Below are 26,044 nucleotides of genomic sequence, written 5' to 3'. Positions count from 1 at the left end.
TCAATGCTGTGCACCACGAAACCCCGTTTGAGGTGAAAATGAGCAGAAACCACCTGGAGCGAAGCCTTAACTTCCCCTTCCCCTATCCTTGGCAGTGTTGGGGCGCCTCCCGGCTCGGGACAGGGGTTGCCCCTGCGGGCCGGGCTGCCCGGGCGGCACAGCGGGAGCGGCGGCTCGGCCGTGCCCGCGGCTGCCATGCGTGCTTGGCGCGCCGGGGCTGCCCGCGGCTCGCGGCTCCCCGCGCCTCCGCTCCACGGCGGCCGGGCCGGGCCGGTGCGCGCTGCGGCTGCCGCTGCCTGCCCCGCTGGCAGGTAGGGCCGGCCGGCTGCGGGGTGCGCAGGAGTCCCTGTGCGCCTGTGTGGCGTGTGAACGTGTGTGTGTGCGTGTGCGCTCCGCCCGGCCCCGGCAGGCTGCCGAGCCGCAGCGGCGGAGGCGGCGGCAGCAGCCGCGGAGGTACCGCTAGCTCTGGCGGGGGGGCGGGGGGCCGCAGGTAGCGGCGGCGAGGGTCACGGCCAGCGGAGCCGCGGGGCCGGGAGGGCGGCGGAGCCGGCGGGAACGCGTCCCTGGGCGGGCGGGGGGCGGCTCGGGGGCCACCCGCGGAGCCGGCGCGGAGCCCCGGCCAGCGGCGAGGCGGAGCGGCTCTCTCTCGTTGCAGGTGGCGGCGAACCGGATGCCTTTGGCGGGCAGAAGATGTGTCATGGGAAGCAGCCGAGCGGCGGCGGTGCCCTCCTGGCGGCGCGGCGGCGGGCGCTGGCCACGGCGCTGTGGCTGCAGTTGGCGCTGAGGCTCGGCCCGGGGCTGGCGGCGGGCGGTGAGTGAGTGAGGTGCCCTGGCCCCGTACCCGATCCCCTCCTCCGCCCGGCCCCGGCCCGCGCCACCCCATCCCCAGCCGACCCCGCAGCCCCGACCCGAGGAGAGCAGGAAAGTTCCCCCCCCGCGCCCCCCACCCCCTCCCGTGCCCGCCGCGGGGACGCGCAGCTTTTGGCACCCTGCGTGGGGACCGCCGGCAGGAGGGAGCACTGGCTCTCTGTAAGTACTGCTTCATTTTGAAACAGCATAATTTTTTTGAATCTAAAGCGGAAAAAAAAAAAAAACAAAACCTTGCCCCGCCGTGGTCCGCTCCGACATCTCTTGGATGACTCTCGGTGCAAAATCCCCGTGCAGCTGGGGAAAGCAGGAATTTGGGGAGAAAGGTGGTGATTCGGATTTGCAAATGCAACGTCCTTCAGCACTCTCCTAGTAGAGGAGCGACCCAGCCTTATTTGGCCTTTTTAATTTTAATTACCTTTTTAACACTATAATTTAAATCATTGAGCCTGTGAGACATTTCAGGAGGTACTTTTAATTACAAAATTGTTTTAAATTGATTTCATAATTAGACTTGGATTACTGGAAAAATCCTAAAGTAAACTGCTTTGCTGCAAAATGAACTTAGCTGTGATATGAGAGCAGCTTCACATTCCTACTCCAGCATGGTATTATATATTTGTGTTGGGGGAATAAGCCATTTTTATGATTGAATCACATCACTAATGGCAGGCAGAGCCCGATATAAAAATTGCTTGAGCTTCTTCTTCTCATGCCAAAGATTTATGCCAAAATTTTCTAACTTGTATGCCTAAGCCACAACAGCTCTAGTCCAGATGTGTTTTCTGTCACTGAATATGGACTTACAGGAGTATGGCTGAAGAGAGCTTCAAAAGGTCATCTTGTCCATCCTCCTCCTGATTCAGCCCTATATTTCTCTCTGGAGATGATAATGCCATTTTCCAATAGAAATCCTATGACTGCAAATGTGATTCCAGCTAAAAAAGCTTTTAAACCGTTGCAGTCACTACATACCCCTCTTTAAAAGTCAATGCCTTTTTATTTTTAAGATTTATTTTATTACAACTGTGCAACCTTGATTTCCTGGGCAGTTCATGTTTCAGTGTCGTGGCGCTATTCAGCCTGTCCTGTGCCTTTCTTGGGATTGGAGTTGTGCGTGCTTCTTTCCTTCTCTAACCTTCTTATGGCTCCATTCATAAAAATGAAGCTGCTCCAAGGCCCCCTCCCCCCTGAGGCTCTGCATATCCCACAGTTTGATTGTCAGCACTTATTTGGCCAATTAGTGCAAAAGTTTCTTCAAAATATGGTTTATATCTCCCTCAAATTGAATAGTTTCCATCCCAGCCTGCAATAAATTGTTGTGCGATGCTGATCGTTACTAATGCCACTGCCTTTCACCTCAGTGGTGTAACTAATTCTGTATCAAATTTCATTTGTAAATCACTTTAGTATCTTTCAATAATTTGGGAGTATTTTTGGACAGAGTCTAGGAAAAGGCAATGCACTGAATGATTGTTCATGGGCATAATCACTAGTGAAAAACATTCATTGCTGTTCTGTTTATTGCTATTATTTTCCAGTGTGGTTGTGCTCAGAAGGTAGGCACTGTATAAATCCCAGCAAAGATATAGTCCTTTCATGTGGTAGAATATGCAGTTGTTGGGTTTCTTTCACCCTGAGTCATTTGAGTGGTAAAAATAATGAGCTTTGTAATTAGAGCAGAGGACTGTGAATTAGCATCCCTCCTATTTTAGGCTCTGTTGTATCTGTGAGCAGGCTCACTGTACTTATGTAGCTTGCTGTGTTTGCTGTGGGGGCTCAGCTTTCAGCTCCCCAGCCTGTGACCCAGAGTTTGGGAACTCTGTATGCAGCTGTTGACCAAAGTTGTGATTTTCTGGTACCGTTGAAAATTTAATTTCTGTAGGACTCATTTTATGGATCTGTGTATTTAGACACAAGGCACGTGGCATTACTGACTAGTTTGGAAAATGTAGCTCCAGTCTCCTTCTATCTTCTCATTATCTGTTAAATGAGGATAATCATACTTCTCTCAGAGATTAGAAAAGAGTTTTGATGACATTTAATGAAAATACTATGGAGGTGGAAAGAATTAGTTTCAAAAGCTTTAGAAAAACAGCACTGTCAATATGCTGAAATAAAAACTGCCTCACATATTAAAACATTAAAATGAATAATTTAGGGTTATTTTTTCTAAAAAGCAATCTACAGCTTATATTTTGGATCCCATTTACAGATTCTTCCCTTCCTTGGCTGATACAGGATTTGTCTCCTGTAATAATCCTGTAATGACTTGTGTGTCTTCGTCTATCTTATATCTGACTAAGCTCTATTGATTGTCACGTTCTACCATTTCACCCCAAATCAATACTACTTATAACTCTTTCTTTCTTGCCAATAACCCTACAGAGAATAACTTTGTTACACATTGGCTTTTGCAAAAGTGAATCTAGTGAAAAAATTTGCTGTAGAAGTGAACTCAAATGAGCAAACCTTTCAGCTATCAATATCCCTCAGTCATCCCTGATGTATTAAAAACTCTGTTGCTACTGAGGATAAAGTGTATCTCTCATACTTAGCCTGTGGCTTTCATCTAGTCATTTCTCTTTACAGAATCATTTAGGTTGGAAAAGACCTTTAAGATCATCGAGGCAAGTGTTAAACCAGCACGGCTGACGCCACCACTAAAGCGTGGCCCCAAGTGCCACATTTACACATCTTTTAAATGCCCCAGCGGTGGCTGACTCAACCATTTCCCTGGGCAGTCTGTTCCAATACTTGATTTCCCTTTTGGTGAAGAAATTGTTTCTAATATCCAGTTTAAACCTCCTCTCGTGCAACTTGAGGCCATTTCCTCCTGTCCTGTTGCTTGTTACCTGGGAGAGGAGACCATCCCCCACCTTTCAGGCTACACCCTCCTTTCAAGTGGTTGTAGAGAGTGATAAGGTCCTCCCTTCAGCCTCATTTTCTCTAGGCTGAACCTCCCCAGCTCCCTCAGCTGCTCCTCATCAGGAGGTACAAAAAAAGGACAAAGCAGGAGCAGGTTGAGAAGTCTGGTATGAGGAGAAATTAAATGTGTAGTGGATGGAGCAGATGACAACTTACCCTGGAGTTTTAAGGTATTGTACAGAGTTCACTGTGAAACTAGTATGGAGAAAATAGCTGTAATGATGAATTTTTACATATATTTCAAATTCCTGGAACTATATTAAAATAATGGAGAATGATGAAATCTCAAAGGAGAAGGAGAAAAAAAGTTCAATAAGCTTCTGGTTTTGAGATTTGTTGTGTTGTCTTGTACCCAGATGTCACTTGAGCATGTGTCTGCTTGGTTGTCATGGGTCAGTTGGGTGAACTATGTTCTTCTGCAGGGCCCAGTGGGGAGTCTCAGGCCTGCAGCACACATCACCACAAGCTTGGAGGGGGCCATGACCTCGTTTTGCCTCCTGGCCTCGAGCAGTGTTAGCATTCTGGTTGTATTTCATGGTGTGTTTAATCTCTTTGACATTCTGCTGCAGAAATGCACACTCCAGTTCCTCCAAAGCCTGGATGGCTCCAGTTTTTCTGAACTTTTCCTAAGTTTTTGTTGTACTTTCTGGATTACTGGTCATTCAGACCATGAGCTTGCTCTCATGGAGCCACTTCTCTGTGGAATGTGCCTCAACTGGCATTGAACAGAGCTGAGGAATATCCTGTGCCTTGGAGCTCTCCTCCTGCTCAGACATCCTGAGTTCCTTTGTTGTCATTATAGGATGATGCTGCATTATATTCAGCTTCTGGTTCCCTGTAGCTCCCAGGGCAAAAAAATGTGCTCTTTTTGGCATTGTAATCTGTTGTATTGCACTTACAGTAATCAATTTGTGGTGTTTCCCTGGTTTCATGTTCTGCAGGTGACATCCCTGCACATCAGTAGTGCTTTTGTGCAGATGTGCTGGGAAGCACATCATGCACAATTGCAAAGAAATCTGGCATATTGTGAAACCGTCAAAAAAACTGAATATTAGTTATTCCACGAAGAACAGTGGTGAGATTCTTTCTCTGCACTAAGGCTGAATTGTTACTGCTCTGTGATTGTATTATATTTGATTGAAATTTTGGTTATGCCATGGTTATGGTAACTATCCATTGACTTTGGATGTAGTGGCCATCAAAACCACATCCCTCAGGTTTTTGAGGGTAGTGGACTTGTTTACCTGGGGTAATACAAGTGTTTGATATGTGATGATGATGCAGGTCTTTGATAGGGCTGACTTTTTGGTAACCTGCAGTTGTTTCTGGCAAGAAAAGCCAGCCAGAGATTTGCCATAAGTACCTTCTATGTGATTTTGGGATTATAAAGAAGGTTTTCTGAAAACTCTAAATGTTTTCTGATACTCTCTCACTAAGTCTGCAGCTAATGTATTTTACTGTCTCCCTCTCAGTGCGTCTGCTTTCCTTGTCAAGCAAAATAGACGTCTCAGTCTTGAGTTCCTTGTACATTTGATGGAATCATCAGTTGTTTTGTAGGATTTTCTTAACCTCCAGCTTATTGGAGAAGCTCAGTGTTTTGAAAGGATAAGATTTTTCCCACAGTGACAGGATCTTAGTCCCATATGTACCTCATGCAACCTCTGTTCTCAGCAGTTAGTCACTATTTTGGTGCTGCTCTGATTGCACGTGGCAAGGCTGGTGACATCAGAGCATGACAGTTCATCATCTGTCTTAGTGGCACATCCATCTGCCTACAGACTTGAGAGACGTGGGCATATTTGATAGATTAATCTTAAATCAGTTTCTTAGCACTGTGCTAGAAGGAGCTTTATCACTGATGTGCTGTGTCATTTGGAGGCTGAGGTTAACTTTTGCTTTGCTGCTTCGCTCCCTTACTCCCAGGATTGCAATAGAGTATCTTTGATCTCTGTATTAGAGATGATTACAACTTTAGGAGAATTAATTATGCTTTGCTTGATTTTCTCATCTATAAAGTAGATAAGCGATGTATTTTGTGGGTGTGTTATGAGGGAGTTTGAGAACCTCCCAAAGAAAATGTTACCAGAATGAGAAATAGAAATTTTAGCAAGCATAAACTGAGCTTTATCAAAATAGAAGGTTCTTTACTATTCATTATTTTTGTTGTTGCTATTTGTGGAGTTTAATAATTAAATATTCTTACCAGAATTGGGAAAATGCTATATTTTTTTACTTTTACAGATTCTTAGAGATTTTTTTCTACAGGATTGATCATGTACTCAACATTTTTTTTCAAATATTATTTGAACTCTGATTGCAGTTCATTTACTTTTATTACAAAATACACAGTATTAGAAGCAAGAAACCTTGCACTTGTGCTGTGCATTTTCATGAGGTTTTAGGCAGGAAAAGGACCACAAAATATGGCCTGAATTCATATTTGTGTGTGTGTGCCGGTGCAAATGTGAATGAAGGCTGGGCTGCATTCACTGGTGAGCATTGCTTAGTCAAAAAATGAGCTCAAGGGATAAAGTGATGTAGTGTGTACAGTTTGATTCACTAAGTGAAAAAATTTGCTTTGGTAACATATTAAGGGACTGAAGATACAAGGATCCTAACAAATTCAGCAATTTAACTGTGAAACTGGCATCTCCTCACTTGGTTTTATGTCTCCTCAGCTACTTCCTTCGAGGTAGCACAAGCAGAGCATTATGAAACCAATTACGGGCTGTACATTTATTAATTCTCACAGTGGTTTATAACAGCAGTTTTTGGTGTCCACACTCACCATCTATCTGACTGCCCTATTGCTTTTGGTGGCACCAAGCTTGACCTCTTGCTTTGCAGAGGGGGCTCCCAATGGCTTTTCCTGAACAGTTGGACTGCTGATGGGATTCATCTGAGTCAGGATGTTTCTTTCTCTTTGTACTGTAAACAGTGGAAGTGGTTGGTGGTGCCATCTGTGCTCACTGAGATCCTGTGGGGCAAATGTGTTTCCACATTTGTGACCTTTGATTCTTTTAAATTAAGTACTGTCCATCCTGGGTTGCTCTTCTGCTTGTTGTCAAGCATTTTTTTAGCTAGGGAGAGTCTAGAATTTATCAGGAACATTTCTGTATTAATTGATTTTGTCACTGATGACCAACTTCAGAAAGGAGTATAGGGGCTTTTCTGCCAGCACCCCTGCTTACTTTTGATAAACCTATCTCATTAAACCCATAATTTGACAAATATTCTTGACTGTGGTAGCTTAATAGTAACAACAGTAATAAAAATGTGACTTTTTTTCATATAGTTCTTCTCATCCATGGAGTTTAAAGCACTTTATAAAGGAATGTAAGTTTTATTATGCTCCTTTGTAGATGGAGAAATGACTGTAGAAAGATTAAATGTCTTGAAGACGCATTTTACATAAGAAACAGATGTTGCCATATACAGGGAAGAGATACTTTGGATCTTCATCTGTAACTTTCTTCTGTAAATAGAATTTAGGGGAATTCCTAATCCACATTTTTATAATATGGTCTCTATAATAGGATTTTTTGGTTGTGACTGTCTTCTAATTGAGATGAGCAACTGATTTCCTATTCACTTAAATTGCTACTTAAGCAAATCAAAGAGAGTTTTTCCAGTGTGACTTATTTCTGTGACTCCTTTATGTCTGAGATAGCACATGGCATTTTTCCAGACATCAAAAACATCTTCGGAATAACAACAAAAAAAAAAGTAATGAGTTAGGGTAGAGCCCTGAAAAATGGTATTATGCAGGTTTCTAATGCTGTAAAGTCCATATTAAGAAGAAGGGTATTTCTGCCTTGCTCAGTCATTTGGTTCATGATCACAGTTTACACAAAAGAGCAACATTAGAGAAGTACTGCTTGTGTTTTAAATTAATTCTAACATACTTGAAGAGTTAGAGAGGAAAAGATCATTGCATGACAGGCAGCTCCATGCAGGCTGTGGCTTGAGTGCCATTGCCTTATACTGCCTGTCCTTCTTTGGAAATCAGTGGATGTGTAATGCGTTCCCATAAAAATATGGATTCAGCTTAAAAACGTTTGCTCATGGAAGCATATGATGTAATGCAGAGGACATAGAAGGATGAAACAGGTTTGCTCCCTTGATCCTTTCTGCACATGGTGAAGCACAGGTAAGGGTGCAGCAGAGTTTCTGTGTCGAGCCAAATTCTTTAACTAGAAAAATTTACAAACTGAAAAGAGGAAATAGCTTACAATAGCCTGAGGAAGAAAATAGGTTATGTTACTAGGGGTTAGATTATGTAGAAGTTGGGTTATCAAGGGTATCATGAGATAATATCCTAAAAATACACTCTCTTGTACACTGCTAAAGAAAAAATGAGATATGGCATGTACATGAATCAGAGGAATCGTTATATCACTGGCCTCCCATTCCAGAGACCGAGAGAAAACGCTGAAAAGAAGAGGTTGTCTTTGAAAATGCAAAGCCTTCAGATCTTTTTTAGTACTGCAGAAAGGCAGCAAAACTCATAGCTGTTTATCTGTCAGGAGGCTGGAGAAAACCATACAGATTCAAGAGAAAAGCTGTCATACATGCTGGGAGGGAGGAGAAGATGCTCGGAAAAAGAAGCCTGTAAACATGGTGTCCTGTTCTCACTTCTGTCATTAGTACCAGCGAGTGTGTGCAGTAGAAAACTATGGAACAGAAATTTCATTTCCATCTTTCAAGACATGGGACAACACACTTGAGAGCAGAGTCACAGAAATAGGACTGGAAAAGAGCTCAGAAGTGCCTGTAGTTTCTCCTCCTGCCCTGAGCGCGGGAGTCACACATTTACCTCAGGCATCTTACCCTTTGAGACTTTAGGTTGGAAACTCTACCATCTATCCAAATGCTTCATTCTCAAACCTTTATAAATGTCTTTGTCTAGTCTAACTCGAATTGTTATTGCTGTAACATACGACTCTGAGGATTTCCATCTCTAGTGTGGGATTCCCAAGTGTTACTTCCTCCACTGTCCTGCTTGTCAGTAGAAATCCATCAGTGCTATGTCTTGGGCCATCCTGACTGCTGCTGTCATTTTCCTGGGTCAGGCTGGAAGAATGAAGACTGCCCCAGCAAAGAGTCTTTCAAAAGTTATGGATTATTTAACATCCTGGGACCTGAAGTTTAGCTGGACCTGTCCCAATGTTCATGTGTTGCTGCCAGCACAGAAGGAGCTGTTGTGATTCTTGATTGTGGAACTTCCATTTTTCTGGTTTAGTGAAGGTCACAGCTAAGTTTGTGCTTAACACAAGATCAGATGTTTTACCAGCAGCTATCAAAAAGGTCAGCTTTACCCTGCTTGTTCTGAAGGGCTTGCAGGGATTTTCCAAAGTCACAATTGGAAAGCATCAGGAATAAATCTCAGAGCCCTCCCATAAAATATGCTTATTTACACAGTCTGTTCTCCTTGGGGGTATTAGACCTACTCTTTGTACTTGATCATGATGTAAACAGTATGGTTATTGCCATAGTAAATTGCACCCAAGTGAATTAGTATTTTACTTCTGCAGACTGAGTGAAGTTGTTTATACTGAACAGCCCTGTGGTAATAGATTAAATCCACACAAAAAAGCCAGTCAATAGGTTAAGACTTCCATGTGTGTTTGCAAATAAACAATTTTAACTGGAATTTTGATAAGCAGCTGCTTGACAGCTGTCACCCCTAGTGCCTGCATTCCCATTTCCTGTGAAATGGTTGGTAATTGTGGGTATCCAGAAAGATTGTGTAATTCAGGAATGGCAGGAGGGGAGGTGAGGGACATTCGAGGGATATTTGAGAGTGCGTGGGGAGGAGACTAAATTGGAAGTTAGATTTAGAGCAGCACTAAGAGGTGAATTAGCAAGAGATGATCTGCAGTGGTGTAGGGATGGAAGTCAACAGCCCTACTTGCTTGGGTAAATCTATTAGCTGTAAGAACTTCATGGCATAGAGTGAAGGGTTTTTTAAATGTATTTATAATACTCTGTGGAACCCTACCATGCTATTGCTGTGTTTGTGTGAGAATGATTTGTATTCTGAAAGCAATGGGCACTTATGAGAGAGAGGCATTTTCCTGTATCTCTTCTTTAGTTGACATTTTTAGGGATATTTTGTACACATCATCTTACTCAGAGAGGACACAAATGATCCACTTATAACTGAAAATAAATAATAAATAATTTGGTCTCCTGTAAATTTGACTTATAAAATAGCTTGATTGCAATTACCAGCTTTGCAGTATATTGAAGGAATTAAGATAAAATGGTGTTATCATGAGCAATAGTAAAAATGAAAATACACAGACATTTGTGTTGATCTTGTAAAAGTGCAGAACATTCTTCTCTCCTCTGAAGGGGGACCATGATTCCTCCCAAAAGTTCAGTCACAACCATTCTGAGGGAGCACCAAGCTGCAGCAGCCACAGTCCTGGGTCCTGCTCTATCCCTCCTTGCATTTGGGGATAATAATCCTGGGCAGTTCTTTCCATTGCGGACTCATAACATCACATGCTCTTTTCTCTTCACTCCTTGTTCTCTTCTCCAAGGCCTGGGGTTCTTCTGTGGGGCCAAGGAAGAAGTATGGAGGACACAGTCCCTTATCTTCAGACATAATTCCAGGTTAATACCATCTGGAGTTATATGGTTGAGCTGGAGGGTGTGACATGGCTGTGACGGCACAGTACCCACATTTCAAAACTCCCCCTCACTCTGTCCTGTGGGATTTGTGTCCCAACAAGAGAGGCTGTTGTTTCAGGCCTTGCCCCCTTCTCTTTCAACACTCAGAAATGTTTGCCCAGATGGAAGAATCCAGCTTTCAAGTCTAGCAGAGTTCTTCCCTGCTGCTGGTAGCCTGTGCATCATCTGTCACTGCTGCCCTGATCCATTGTATCTGTCTTAGAGACCAGCACAAGGAAGGTACAGTCTAGGACTGATTTTGTCAAGACTAGGCTGATCTGTAGAGGCTATGATATTTTAGTTCAAGGAGAAAATCCCAGTAAAGAATATATGAATGATTGCACAATGTGTGTAGATGAAGACCAACTGCATTATGCCTATGATCTCTTGGAAATTAGGTCAAGATGGGACATGCCTCTGCACAGTGGCTGTAAGAGATGCCAGTGGAAGAAATTGCAGGAAGGGGCATCTGGTTATAAAGGAGTGGTACCTATCAGTCTTTGTATGCAGCCATGCACTAACACACTTAGCATGCCCCTTATTAATCTTATGGATAGGTGGATGGGTAGGGAGGAAGATTACTAGTGTGATGTATGCATATATGCTGAATAAGAGTAAGAAACTAAGGAAAAAAACTCACAACCCAGGAATGAAACAGCAAAAAATACACTACACTTATTGACAGTCTTTTCAAGATTCTTATGCTGGTTCTTAGCATTTACAAGGTTGCTTTTTACACTGAAAAATGGATTAGTGCTGCCTCTAATGCTTCTGTTTAGATGCAAGAGTGATACTGGATTCATGTGAGGGATGGAGGGCAGGAAAGTGTTTGGTATATTTAGATTCTATTTCATTTTTATTTCATATTCAGTAAAGTTACAGAGACGTACTTCATTTGTAATTTTAAAGAGAAATCCATCAGATAAATTGTGTTCACTGGAGGGAGAGGAATTTTATCAAAACCAAGATGAAAGATGCCTTTCCGCAGTAGCCCTGATGTACTAGGAGGTGTGTTTCCTGAATGCTACTAATAGGTGTATTTTTTAACCCTGTGTTCTACATGTGAAAGAGTTTTCTTGGTTCTTCCAAAAGGCTGTCTGAGAAACCTTTTACTTAGAGCAGGTAGATCTATGCTACTCAGGAAGCCCATATGTCAGCCAAGCCAAGGTTACAGGACTGAAAAAAAGAGTATTTTTTTTTTTTTAATTTTTTTAAGCATGCCAACATTTATTAGAATATAATTAAATGTAAGGGGGGACTCAGAATCAGCTCAGAATTATGTCAACTGGAGGTTTTGCTGCAGTGCATTAGTATCACAGGTAAATGATTCATGACTTTTGCCATCCTGGCCTGTTTGAAGCTGTGATTTAAGAATACAGACTTTCAGGGAAAACAGTTATAAATCTGATCTGATTTTTTAAATATATTTTTTAAATCTGATCTGCTAATTATTTTTTTCCAAAGGAACAATATAGCAGTTCCCAGCTGCAGCTCTGTAGTCATCTTAGCATTTGCTGTTTATGATCCCTTTTTGCCAGACTTAATCTCAGTTTAATTCTTTGGTTGTTTTATTGGAGAGGGAAAAGTCCTTTCGTAGTGCATATATACTTCTAGTGTTAGAAAAAATATTTTCCATATGCTGAGGTTTTCTGTCTTTGCCATCAAGTGATTCTGTTATCATAAAATCTCCTCTGAAGTACAAACCCCAGGTAGTGCAGGAAGCTGCAGCAGGGTTTCAGGAGCTAGTGGGACTGGCAGCTTACTGTGAATGTTAACACGAGGCTGCTGTTTGTTAGCTTGGAAGTCCATTTGCTAGTTTTTCCCTGATCTGAACGTGTTTGGAAATTGGTTGATGTAGGGATTTTCCTGTTCATCAGCTTTCCATTTCTCCTGTGAATTTCCTATCTTGCTCCAAGGCAGTCATTCAGGCTATGGGGACTCTGGTCACCAGCACCACAGCCAAATTTCCAAGAGCAAATCTGGATCCTCTGTATTACCTCCTACACTTGACATAATGAATGGAGGAGGTAGGGATGAGAAGAGTTTGTATGAGATAAAGAGATTTGACCTCATGAAACAGTTCTAAAATGATGCCCCCCTCAATGTACATGCAGGGATGAGGAAAATCTGATTTTTTTTTCTACAGCACAAGATGATGCTGGTCCTTCTGGTTGGATGTACATTCTCTCCTTTCAGTGTCTGAAGATCACTCATTCTTTCTGCCTTACATCCTTGCCAGTCTATACTTATCTCTTCCTCTGGCTTATTTTTAAAAGTACTTACCTGAAAATAAAATAAGCAGGTGGACTAGTGCCTTTTCTGGGAGATTCTCTGGGACGCTACAAGGCAATTAAAAAATGTTTAATATGTCTCTTTTTGTAATTTGGCTCCCAGTCAGCCTTCTCCAGATCATCTGGTCTGTCTGCTGTCTAGATCAACTAGCTTTTAAAAAATGTCTTCATGCACACTTTTAAACCATTTGTCTTGATCAGAAATACACATAAAAGTCAGAAAAACAAGATGGGGATGTGCTAGATGGGGGAAAAATGTCAAGGGATATATTATTGAGAGCTTTATGTAAGACTTACTTTTTTTTCCTAGTTGTAATGGTAGTTTCACTCTTGCCTCTCTTATTGAAATTGACTGTATTAATTTGGTTTGTTATGGGCTATCTTAGTGACTTTTGAAAGCAAGGGCTGGTCAGTGTCCAGTCCCGAGTGTTCCTTAGTATCAGTTCATATGATCTGTGGTAGGAAGGGAATGATTCTGTACGTCCAAGCCGAATGACCTGAATTCGTAAAGCTAAATAGCAAAACTGCTACTGGCATGACTCACTATATTTTAGCTCTGAAGAGGAGACAAAGGTTCATCTTCCATACCAACTGTGCCTTTTGTTGAACAATCTGATCTTGCTGAGAGGTTTAATGTTCATCTTTCTTTTTTTTAACCAGGCTCTGTAAGATGCCATGCATCTGTTTGGCTTCTATTCATAATAGGCTCATTCCTTGAGAGAATAGTTCTATGCTCTTGTGGTACTGTACAGGCCCTGGCACAGGACAGAGACTTTGCAACCTGAATTGTTGCTGGAAACAGCCAAAGTAGAAAATGTGACTGATTTAACTGAATCAGCAACACAGAAGTTGGTTTGTTTTGTTTTGGCTTTGGTTTGTGCTATTTAAAGTATAAATATTTTCTCAATTTTCCTTCAGAGTGCTAATTATTTTACATTTAAAGAATGATTTTTCAGAGGTTAGACATTTGGTAGTACGGAATAATAAAGGAAAAATCACCTTTTCCCGTGGAATAACTGATCCAGATTCAGTTTGGAAAAGTGATTTCTGAAAGCTTTTGCTCCTAATCTCATGGAGTGCTGCAAAGTCTACCAGACTGCATGGGCTCTGCTCCTGCCAGGCTGTCATGGTTTGATGCTGGCGGAATGCCAGTGTCCCCATAAAAATATATGCTCCCTGGTGTCTGCTGTGAGATGTGACCAGGAATAGAGCAAAGCAGGCTCCAACTTAGGAATAAAGAAGAAAAATTTTAATAACCTACAACTATATATAAAAAGAAACACACACAGAACTCAGAATGAATACCTTCCAAAAACATTCCTCCTCTTCCACCAAAGTTCCAATACATTCACCCCTCAGATCACCAACTCTCAGTCCATCACCACCCCTCAGATAATCAATTCTCAGTTCATCAAGGAGAGAGGAGTCCCTCTTGTACCATAGCCTTCCCCTAGAAACACAGTTGAAACCTCGTGTGTTTCCATGTTACATGAGGCACTGCCCAGAGATCATTTGCCATTGTGACATCTTCCTTCCATGCCCAGTGCTTTCACCACTGTGCATGGACCAGAGCTGCTTCTAGGGTTCCCCTTTTAAGGATGCTTTGCCCACTTCCAAAAAAGAGCACTGTCTCTCACTTTCGAGACACTAGTCCCCCCCAAATTCATCCCTTGGGGCCGAGGGGTCTTGAGAACAGAGGTCTTCTTCTTCACTGAAGATCAAGGGCACCACCACTCTCCCCACTTGTCATCTCTGTTCATGCACTCCTTCACGTAACATCACTTCACTCTCTTGGCTCAAGCCATTGGCTCCCCCTAAATGCAGTCTCTGTGTCACAGGAAAAAATGGTTCTGTCCATGGCTGTACAAGAGAAGTCCAGCCAAAGGCCGCTCCATCGCCTCCTCTCACCTAAGATTCTTCTCAGCTTCTCTCGTGGCCCATCTCCTCTTATCTCGTCTCTATCTCTCTTCTCATTCAACTCCAGGAGGATCCTCATTTGTAAGGTTTCCATCATCCAAGAAAAGGGTTAAAAATCTCAGGCTCTGCCTGTCCAGAACTCTCACAGCTGCCCTGCTGGGCACCTTCTCACCACACCCCCCGCTTCTCCTTCTCAGCTGGCTGTGCTATCAAATTTCGAGGTGGCACAACACAGACACCATCTCTCTCTCTCTCTCTCTCTCTTTCTCTCTCTCTCTCTCTCTCTCTCTCTCTCTCGTGGGGGGGTGGCTGCCCGATGCCTCTCAGTGTTCCTCCACCTTCCATCCCACAAGAGAGCTTCCCCTGGGAGTGCTCTGCTTTTAACCGCCTGTGCTCTCAGAGGCGTATCCATGTCCTCAGTGGCCATACCAGGTGCCAGTATTCAAATCTGAGCACCTATTGGTTTGACCATAGCATCCCAAAAATCTCACTTTCTTTTCAAACCAGGGCGTAGGTTTACCTGGGGAATAACTGGTCATTAAAATCCTCTGTTGCATCCAAGCAGTTCCAGTTTCTAACATTGAATTTCTAAGTAAAAGTGAGTGGTGATACTGTCAGATTTGAATAAAAAAACATGTTTACATCTTAAAAAGCAGTCACATGACTTTGGAATTTAAGAACTCCTTTAGAATTAGTTTAAGCACTGAAATAATCCAAAAGTCCCTAAACTTTCAATGAAACAAAGGGCCTGAGCTGATGTGAAGGTGCAGGGCAGACCAGAGAGGTGCCACTGCCTTTGGGACACTTGCTAAGACTGTGACCAAAGCAAAAACCTGCATTCAGATTACTGAATAGTGGGATTTAGGTCCTAGTCTGTGGCTCATAATGGTGATACAGCATACTTGATAAGGAGATTACTGGTTTTATGGTGAGTTGAAGAAAAAAAAAAATTAAATCACTTTAGGAGACTGCACATGCAGCAACCTTTTAATGGAAAAAACCCACCTTACTAGGATTTAAATCTAATTTAAATTATCTCTTAAGAGGGACATATGATGGTGAATGCCAGCTGAATGTTGCTTGTATATTCTCTGTAGTGAGGTCTTGGTCTGCTGCATATGGAAGACTTACCTGAGCCAAAAAGGGAAATAAGAGCAGAGAATAAGGAGCATAGGGGAAGAAAGTGCCTTGCATTATCAGGGGATTGCAAATTCAGATAAATTAAGACACGCATTTTGTCCAAGAAGTTGGGTATGTAAGTTTAAAGCTTGCTCTAGGCAGTTTAACTTAACCAGCACTTCCAACAGCTGATAACCTAAAGTGACACTGACCTTGGCAGACTTACAAGGGCAAGACTTGCACAGGGATAAATTATTTCTTGATCAGTTACTCGAGTATATGAGATGCAGTCCAGCATTCCTTCAGTATTTGATTATGGATGTTTGTTTTATCCCAGAGCAAACATACTGATTGCAGACAGTGGAAGTAGAACAGTCTCTGTATATTTGAGCTTTTCTCTACCCAGGGGCCTAGTAATGCTACTGAGTTTGCACTGTGCTGCTTTCTCCATTCGCTTTCTTGACTCATCGGTTTTTAAAGCTGAAATGCATGGAGTAGGAAGTAGTGGTTTTGTTCAGTAACCGTGCAATCAGGATTTTTGCCCAGATTGTCTTTTTTCTGGCCTCATTGCCTTCATGTCCATGAGAAATTTCATGACCTTGGTGAGTGGACACACTATTCCAATAGCACAGCTAGTTTTCAAGTGTTGTAAGTGGCTGCTTTGAGGCTGTCAGTGTTTAGAGACACAGTGGACGCAACTTAGCCACAACGTCGCTATTTTTAATCCACCCTCTGTATACTGAATCACCGTACCTCCTGCTAAATCTGTCAGGGTCTGTGGGTGGTAAATGATGCTAGGGTGTAATTCCCTTTTCTTGTGAGGCGCTACCCAGATTCAGGAAATAAAATGCCATGGTGAGAACAGAACTCAGCTGTACCCTCCCCATGCTCGTGGTAGTGATTTCTGTATAACAGAATTGGGCTGTTCTGAAGTCATAGTCCTTTCCTGGATTTGTGGCCTAGTGGACAGATCTTGTTGGTTTCTTGCACTATACTGAATGCTGTCAATGCCAAAAGTCCCACAGATATTATCATTTTCAGCTTAATATATTAAAATGCCTGTTATAAGAAAAACACCAACATAATAAAACCCCTGGCCCAAAAATGTTAGGTGATACCTCTGGGAAAGTGACAGCTGATGGGTCTCTTCTAGGTCTTCTGAGTGACTTGCTGCGTTCAGAAATGCTTTTGCACATGCTACTTTGCCCATCTGTTCTCCCTGTTTCCTCAGATTTCCTGAGCAGACAGAGAAGCACAACTCAGAAGACTTCTTTTCTCTCTGCAATTCAGAGATAAGAAATTATATCAATACACTATTTGGATGCAAAAAACTCTGAGCTGGCAGGTAAAAAAACCCCAAATAGTATCCCTGCTGTGTGTGAGTTGCCCAAAGAATCCCAGTCCCCTTGGTTTAGCAGTGACTGAATTACAGACCTGACATTTTTGGACAGCCATGTTTTTTGTTTGCTTACTCCTCTGTTAGACATTTAAAGGATATAATGCTCTGATGAGAAATGGCTTAATATATACCATTTGCTTTACCAGCATGGCCTTTAAGTCAATAATATGTTGTAAGACTCAAGTTCTTTGTGAGCTAAATCTCTGCTGACAGCACATGATTGATTCAGTTTTGCAGATGAGACTCAACCTGTCTTATGATTACCTGTTGTGTCTCAACCTGTCTTATGATTACTTGCACATAGACCTACCCATTAACAACCCAAAAATGTTAATGTGGGTGAATGCTCACACATATGCTTTACATATACGTGAACACCCACTCCTTTATGCATTGCTGGAGGAAAAAATATACTTGTACACAAGAATCCTGTTCTTTATACATGGGGAATGCAGGATGCAAAGTTATGCAGCCAGAAATAGAAGCGGGGGGTTGAAATGTCAGCTTATAAAAAAATTGGAAAATCAATATTGAATGGTTGTATATTCAAGAGGGCTGAGCACGACAGGAATTTGTACTTGATTCATCTTCCTTCAGTAGGTCAGCACTTGTTGGCTCCAAATCTGAAGCTCCTTTCACCTGGAGGCCTTCTCTTACCATACTCTTGTGGGATACCTGTCTGTCCCACAGCCCTAGGCCTCTTGACACTAATTCCCAGTAATTGCTGTCAGTGTTGAAGGAAAAGCTGGTACTGAGTCAGCAAAGAGAGGGAATTGTTCTGCTGTCCCTGGAAGTTTTACATTTAGCAGCAGTTGTGACACAAAGCTGCTGTGGCCTCCCCTGTGTGTTTTCTGAGTGTTGCCTGGTTCAGTGAAGACCACAGAAGTTCTGCATCAGAAGTAAAATATGACAATTAAGTAGAGAAATTAAGTTTCCAAATTTTCATGAAACAATTTCTTATTGTAGAATATTCTGAGTTGGAAGGGGGCCACAAGGATAATGGAAGTCCAACTCCTGGCTCTGCACAGATTGTCTCATGGATAATCCATTTAGGATCATACTTTTGGAGGTGCACTAAGCATTTGAAAGCATTTGAAAATATAAAATTTAGCTCACTTTTAATTTTTTTTTAACTTAGTGCCAATTTAGAAGTTGTTAATAAATTTTGTTCTATAGACTTCAGTTGTAGCAGGCTAATGCCTACACAGCAGAACTTTTCTGCTCTCCTTGATCCTGTCTGTGACTTATGAAACCGAGCAGGGGAGACCCTGGGTCTCTCTGAAGGCTAGATTATGACTCCAGTTTATTTACACAACTGATGGCTTGAATTTCTTTCCTGAGTTTATCCTCTAAGCATTTATTTTCCCATTTAATGAAAAATCTTTGCCTGGGACTGAGCCCTGACACATGAAGTGGCATTTCAAGATCAAATGTTATTAATGTAAAAAAAAAGCACTGGTGACCACTGATTTAATTTAAGGATTTATTTTCAGATGTGATTTATCCCAAATTTCTAGTAAAAGTCCATGGAAGTTGTGATTTTGTACCATTTTGTGAAAGCAGATCCTGACCTAAGACACCTCAATCATACAGCACCATTAGTGAGGAAGGACTTACGGCCACTGTACTGAAATCTCTTTAAAATGTGACCATCTGCCCAATGTTGTGCAAAGGCAGCAAATACTAATTACAGAATGTTCTGACATCTCTGGACTTTTGACACAGCTGAATCTGACCCCATATGTTCACAAAATTGAAGTTGATGTATATTGAAAACTTCACAGCTCAGTAACACTTTGTTTTCTGAACTGCTTTACCTTTGTAATAAGTATATTAGACAAAAGGAGTATATTTTTAAAAGGCATTCAGTTCAAATTTGCATGAAAACGGTACTGTTGCTACAGGATTTGTTATGCACCGTTACATAAATAATCTGCTTTTAAACTGTCGCAGACATATTTTCATGAAAATCTTTTCTTTAGGATTTTTTTTCTTGAAGAGCTGAGAAGCTTCAAGAACAAAATGTAAGCAATGGTTATCTGCTGTTGTAGAATGCAACAAGTGCATCTGTGGTTGGCCCATCTTAGATGTTTGTAATTAATGGCCAATCACAGCTTAGCTAGCTCAGCTCTTTGTCTGAGCCACAAACTTTTGTTATTCATTCTCCTCTATTCTTAGTTTAGCTAGCTTTCTGAGAAACTTTTTCTTCTGTTCTTTTAGAGTAGTTTTAATATAATATATATCATAAAATAATAAATCAAGCTTTCTGAAATATAGAATCAAATCTTTGTCTCTTCTCTCGTCTGAAAACCCCTGTGAACTCCGTCACATTAAACAGCCTGTAAATACCTATTTATGCAATGTAGCAGTTGAAAAGTTAGCCTGTATTTTAAGACTGACAGTAGCTTACAATGTTCAGCATCTTTGGCTTGTACAGCAGAACATTTTTCACTTAACAACATATTTGAAAAACCAAAGCAAATACCAAGAGACACTCTGCACACACACAGAGGATTTAAATACAAATTCAAGTCACATTATGAGTCAGCTGCAAGCAGGAAAATATTAAATCTGACTATTTTTTAGTAGATGTGCTCCTGTGCTTAAATGTTATAAAGGTTATTTGTCAACAGATAATGCTGAACATGCTATGACTTGAACGACCTAAGCTGAAAAGGTTTCTAAATGGATAAATGTTAAGAACTGGAACTACACAGTCTGATCCCCTTAGCCAAGCCCACGAGAGGACTCCTTCAGCCACTCTGTTCAGTTCTGCTTTACTCTGTCTGCAAAACTGCTCACAGACCTGGGGCCTGCTTAACAAGGGCAGTGTCTGCATCGTCTTGCCCTGTTAAGAGCAGTGGCTCTTAGTGTTGTCTCCCTACTTTTCAATCCACATCTGACTCTGCACTGAGAACCTCCGTTATGGCCTCTGGATGAGGTCATGTGTCCTTTGCTACCAAAACTGATTGTGTTCTGTGAGTGGTTTTACCTCTTGTTAGACCATTAATGAATCTTGCTCCAAACATCAAGCTTAACAGCAAAATTGCAGGTTTTTAGTGAGCAGTGAAATAATCTTGACATTGTTCCAAGCTTGTATTTGTGGGATTTTTATGCAACGTGCTTCTGGAATGGAGTGGAATATTGTATTCTGCCTACTCATTCTTCTGTTCTTCATGTAAATATATACTCAAGTGTTTGCTGGAGGCAGTGATTTTTTTAAATCAAACAGGTTATATTTATTTAAGTGTGAATCTCCTATCCACTCCACTCTCACAGGTGACAGTTCCTAAGATTGATTATTCAGAGTGAGCACCTCTCATTATTCATGAATATGTCTTCTGCATGTGCAGGAGGACATTCATTCTATTGTGAAGCGGTCACCACTTCTGCTCAGAGATGCTGCCCCTGCTTTGGCCTCACCATGTGGATTCTCCAGGGACTGCTTGTGCCTCCAGGTACCCTTGGAACCAGTTGCCATACTGTTGGATTTGTCTTGTTCTTAAGTTTGTACGGCCAGGACAAACAGCTGCTGTGTGAAAGGAAGGCAATGCCTGCCCCTGGTCTGCCCCAAAAGGGCTGATCCACTGCGATCCGACTGTGTGTGGGACTTGTCATGCAGGAGTAGCTGAGATGTCTCTGTACACCGTGGTGCACTGGGACACAGTGGTGAGAATCTAACCCATATCCTGCCCCACAGGATCAGTTTGTTTTAGGGGTGCAAATCTGTGGCTTCATATTTGAAATCTGGAGGAATAAGTAGCTGAAGTAATTGTTAGTAAATTGTGTTCCTATTCAATTTTGAAATTAGTAGATGATTCTTTTCAGGAATGTGTTAGTGGTGCCAAGTGAGAAGAGTCCTTGGGCAAAAGATCTGACTACTTAGAAATTAAAATGGTGCAGAATAGATATAATATCTAGAAAATGATAGTTTTATCCTTTGGTCATATGTCTGTGTAGGCTGAAGAAATTAGTGGAGCTGGTTTCATCTTCTTAACGCCCTGTATGTGTTTTATACAACATTTTGGTTTTATAAGCAACCATGCACATGTGCTTTCTGATTTCTCTGTTTCAGATGCTGGAAAGTTCTGACTTGTATAATGGGTCTAGAGTTATAAAGATTTAAATCGTGAAATATGTTAAATAAATAACATATTTCTTTAGAATCATCCTCAAAACTGAAGATTCAAGATTCTTGTTTTGAATGCTTCTTGAAGACTTTCTAAATCTCTGTCTTCTCAATCTCCTGGAAGGAGAGTGTGCTCACTTGTAGCTTACATTTTGTCCTTCTTGTACTAAGTACAATCCTTTGAGATGCAGAGGCCATAGGTAATCAATCCTGCATTCATTTTTCAACAAAAGAATTAATCTGACTGATATTCAGTAGAATTTTGCCTTGAGAGAGAACTGCAGAAATATTGCGAAACATGCACTTTGGCTTTCACATTTTTAACCTGTTAACCCTTGTGCATCTAATGTGTTCAGGTGTCTAAGACTAAAGCTTTCTGTGAAAATAAAAAGGTCAGAAAAGGAAACATTAACCATATATACTCCCCCTTTTCTCTGTAGTGCATTGAGCAAGAGTGCAATGTGGCAAAATTTTTATTGACGCTTTTTCCATTTATTCTCATTGAAAAAAATCCTATAGAATTTTGAGTTATTGTGACCTAAGCCTTTTATTTCATTCTGGTAAGAGTAAGTTTTGAGATCACAATCATATTCCATCGGTGAGATCTCAGAAGAAGAGGTGGAATTCTGCCACCCTTTATCATGGCATCTGTTGTATTGCAGGTCTTGTCTTTGGAATCTTGATCCTGGTTGCACCAGGAGAGGGTGCAACCTTCTCACTGTGTGATTTGGAAGACCAATTTGATTTTGGCTCCTGACTGGGTCATTGGGAATGTGTTCTTCCCTCCCTTAGTTATGAACTCTGTAGCTTCCATCTGCTGCCATGTACAGTGGGATAGGATAGTTGATCCAGAAGATCCAGAGTTGATCCAGAGGAAGATGTAGTGTGCTTTGACCATGTCTTCAGGTCATGGAAGAAGCCTTTAACTTTAGAAAGAGGTTTTGTAGTTACAGAAGCCATGTGGTTATTGAATTAGGAATCCAGAAGACACTTCAGACTGTAACAGGCTACTGATCACTTGCCTTTGATTGGAAGCAATCTTCATGATGTAACAAATTCTGTAGAATATTTTCTTTTTCAAGGATTCTCTTTTCCCTTTGGAAGACCTGGGAGTTGAGATAGCCCAGTGAAAATTTCATCTCTGTATTTGAAATGACAGATGTAGAAGGTTGAAGATGAGTTGTATTTCATAGGAGCCATAAGACTGGTGTTCACACATGTTTATCTTCTTTTGTTGTGCAGGAGAGAGTGGAAACTTATCAAACTACACCAGAGAGATGTTTTCAAAGCAGAAGACTATGACTATCTGTTGTAGTACTGTGTGAATGTCTGAGAGGAATGTTTTAAGTCAGGGTAGCTGCAAGCTGAGAACTCCACTTTAAGTCTCATGTTTGACTCATCAAGACTTCACAGCTGGCTGTAAGAAATTCCACTGCCTAGTCTAGTCTAAAGGATCTCTTTTTTCTTTGCCATTTGTGCATCAACATCCAAGTCTGGTGTTATGCAGGCACACATTTTAAAGGGGAGTTCATTTTCAGACACTTACAAATCTTATTAGTCAGTCTGGGGCTGACCAGATAGAAAGCAGCTGGGGAGAGAGGGAACTTGGGATCCTGGTGGACAAGAAGGTGACCGTGAGCCAGCAGTGTGCCCTTGCAGCAAAGGCAGCTAAGAGCATCCTGGGCTGTACTGGGAAGAGAGAAGCACTGGAGCTTTTTTCCTGTGAGGAGAGGCCAGGAGAGCTGAGACTGTCCTGGAGGAGAGAAAGCTCAGGGAAGCTCTTACTGATGTGTAAAACTAACCTAAATGGGGAGGACAAAGAAGACAGAGCCAGGCTTTTAGTGGTGCCCAGTGGCAGCACAGGAGGTAAAAGGCACAAACTGAAATACAGGAAGTTTCCTCTGAACATCTGGAAACAGTTTTTCATTGTGAGGGTGACCAAGCACTGGTTTCTCAGAGAGATGGTGGAGTCTCCAGCTGAGGAAATTTTTAAAGCCTTACTGGACGCAGTCCTGGGGAGCCTGCTCTAACTGCTTCTGGTTGAGCTGGAGCTGTGGACTAGATGATCAAAAGGCCCCTTCCAGCCTCAGCAGTTCTACTGTTCTGTGATATACCACATATCGACACACATCAGAGGAAGCCTCCCTGTCAGACTTGTCCATTAGTCCTGTCAGGTAACAGGAAGGTGTGGGAGACTCACTCTGTTATATAGACATTGTAAAGTTATGGTATGACTCGATGTAATGTCCAGGTTGTGTCCAAAGTAGATGGACTTATGTGGCAAGGCTGTGGTGTACTCAAAACATAAAGAAGCAGATAAAGATCTCAAACTTGCTATTTGGAATTTTAAGGGCATCCAGCAAGGATTGTGTACACAGATAAGGACATTTTTGCTCATGTTCCAGAACCTGGCTAATTCCAGCCTGGAAATGTGGTCTAAGAAATACTTAATTTTGACCGCATGTAACTACCCTTTTCCCCCTTTCATATCTCTTCTAGCTTTAGTCCAGATAAATGGACCGCTTGCTCAGGGTACAACAATTTAGCAACCCTTTCAATACAGAGTTAAAGATCAATAGTGCAATGTAAGTGAAGGAAATGACAGAAAATTAAAACTATAAAGACATTAGGCACAGCAGTGCTATTGTAGTTTGCTGTTACTGTTACCATCCTTGTTATTGCTATTATGAGTGACATAGTTGTTTTTAGCATAGCCTGGCTACCATCCTCAACAGAAATTAGGAAGTTCATTGCACTGATGTCTTGATGAACACACAACATAACCATATGCTGCCTTGGCTCAAGCAGGACCAAACTGCCAAAGCATAGCTCATTTTCTTCTGTGTCCTTGTGTTGCTGCTTCTGTGGTAGGAACAGATGGCATAGCAGGAGTGTTCCCAGCTTGGGTAAAACAAGATGCAGAAGGTCAAATGAACTGTCTCTCATTGGAATATGCTGGCTATTACAGTTAGGTGTTGTCTAGAAATCAGGCCTAGATGTAATTCTTCACTGCACAGATTATATCAAGCATCTCTCAAATATGGCAAGTGCATACCACACAGAAATAAAGATTTTCAGAAGTTGCGAAGTGACTGATTTCACAGCCAGATGTGCATTTTGAGGCATTTCTTCCCATGTCTGATTCTGAACATTTTCGTTGTGTAGCAATGAAATAACTGATCTGTTGGCAGCATCTCATAGTTGGTTACATAAAACCACAATGATCTTGAAACTTTGAATCTGGACAGAGGGATGAAGAATATTTTAAGCTCATGATTCAGTGACCTTAGTTCACCAGTGACAAGAGATTCCTGCCATCTAAGTAGACAAATGAACTCACGCATGTAAAATGGATTTTCTGGTTGCTCAGATGTCTGTGTCGCTCATGGTCTCCTCATGACCTTTCATGATCTCACCAGAGGTGCCAGTTTTGGATGAGATTGTGGAAGTTGAACTGTGCTTGGTTGTAATCTTTAACTCCTTGGGATCAGAGCGTGCTGCTGGGGCAATGGGAGAAATTTGCAATCACCTTCTACTAAGGGTTCTGTTATTCTACTTCATAGCATCTTACATCCATGCCAAAAGGAAAATAATTATTTTGCTTTTTAGATTATATTCAGTGATGTTTGCTCACTGTTTTTTGGCGTTGTGTGTATGCTATTAGTGGTAAGCTAAGTTGTGGTGGCATGTGATTGCTTGTTGTACTCATTCCTGAAACTCGGGAGGGAAAATGCTAGGAACAGATCTGCAAAGTGATTTTACCTCACTTTTTCCTTGATTGCTTTAGCATTAGATTGATTTACATTCTTTTCTTTGTTCTAGCATGCATTTCTTGGCCTCTTAATTTTCAGCATAAAATGTAAATAGTTACTCACTGATCCACATGTATATGAAAAGGTGAAAGAGGTCAGTGAAGAGTGTAATGATGAGAGGGAGAGGAAAAGTGCTTTTGAAAATATGTTTCCAGTTTGCTTATATTTGGTCCCGGTACAAACTATAAAATCTTTGCAAATTTATAACTCCTGTAACAAGGTTAGGCTATATTCCCAATCAAGTCAATCTTCTGGCCAGCCCACCATTAAGAAGGCATTTTCTAGTTCATAACTGCAGGTGAGACAATACAGCAAACTTTGTGAGGAAGGCCTTGTGTGACTGTGAGATCGTCTGTTTTTTATAATTATCTTAGTTGATATAATTGATCTAATAAAATATATTTATTTTCCTGACAAATGTTGCCTTGATGTATCCTGGAGGCAATCACAGGTACAACAGTATTACTGCTGCTCTGAAAGTCACAGCTGAATGTGTCAGTGGGAACCAAAGTAAAAGGTGAAATAGAAATGTTATGAATTATTATTAAGATACATGAGAAAGCTCTACAGGGAAGAACTGGAACATCTTGGACAAGGGCATGCAATCAGCCAGCTGGGAAGGCTGAAGACAGAATGTTAATAGAAATGTTGTTTTTAAAAATCACCATGACATCAACATTTATATCAAGTGCCTTGTGCTGGAGCTGCTTATATAACTGAGATTATATTAGGTGTGATGAACAGATGTGTATTCAAGAGGGAGGGGTTATGCTCTGTTGGGGAAGGTGGAGTTGTCAGGGAGGCTTGTTGCTAAAGCTGCTTCAGTTGGAATCCTTGTTTTTGGTGCCTTGTAACTTTGTTACAAGCATTTAAACGAAATATTCCATTTTTGTTTTATCTCTGG

The 26,044-nt window shown here is 41.6% G+C and overlaps 1 protein-coding gene across 5 annotated transcripts in view; it reads left to right on the top strand.

Moving 5' to 3' along the window:
- The first annotated feature begins 341 nt into the window (after window positions 1–341).
- The window catches only part of SUSD4 (sushi domain containing 4), a 93,190-nt gene continuing 67,487 nt past the window's right edge, over window positions 342–26,044 (top strand). For all 5 annotated transcript variants that reach the window (XR_010439639.1, XM_064709187.1, XM_064709186.1 and 2 more), the window contains exons 1-2: window positions 342–453; window positions 656–811. Coding sequence is in view for 4 of the 5 variants with exons in the window: in XM_064709187.1 (XP_064565257.1) it covers window positions 691–811 (121 nt within the window). In the remaining variant the exon portion in view is untranslated. The remainder of the gene's footprint in view (window positions 454–655; window positions 812–26,044) is intronic.

Source organism: Zonotrichia leucophrys, chromosome 3, assembly GCF_028769735.1.
Source record: "Zonotrichia leucophrys gambelii isolate GWCS_2022_RI chromosome 3, RI_Zleu_2.0, whole genome shotgun sequence".
In the NCBI taxonomy this organism is placed as follows: Eukaryota; Metazoa; Chordata; class Aves; order Passeriformes; family Passerellidae; genus Zonotrichia; species Zonotrichia leucophrys.
Note: the sequence above shows the minus strand (reverse complement) of the source record. Positions and strands in the feature narration are given on the sequence as shown.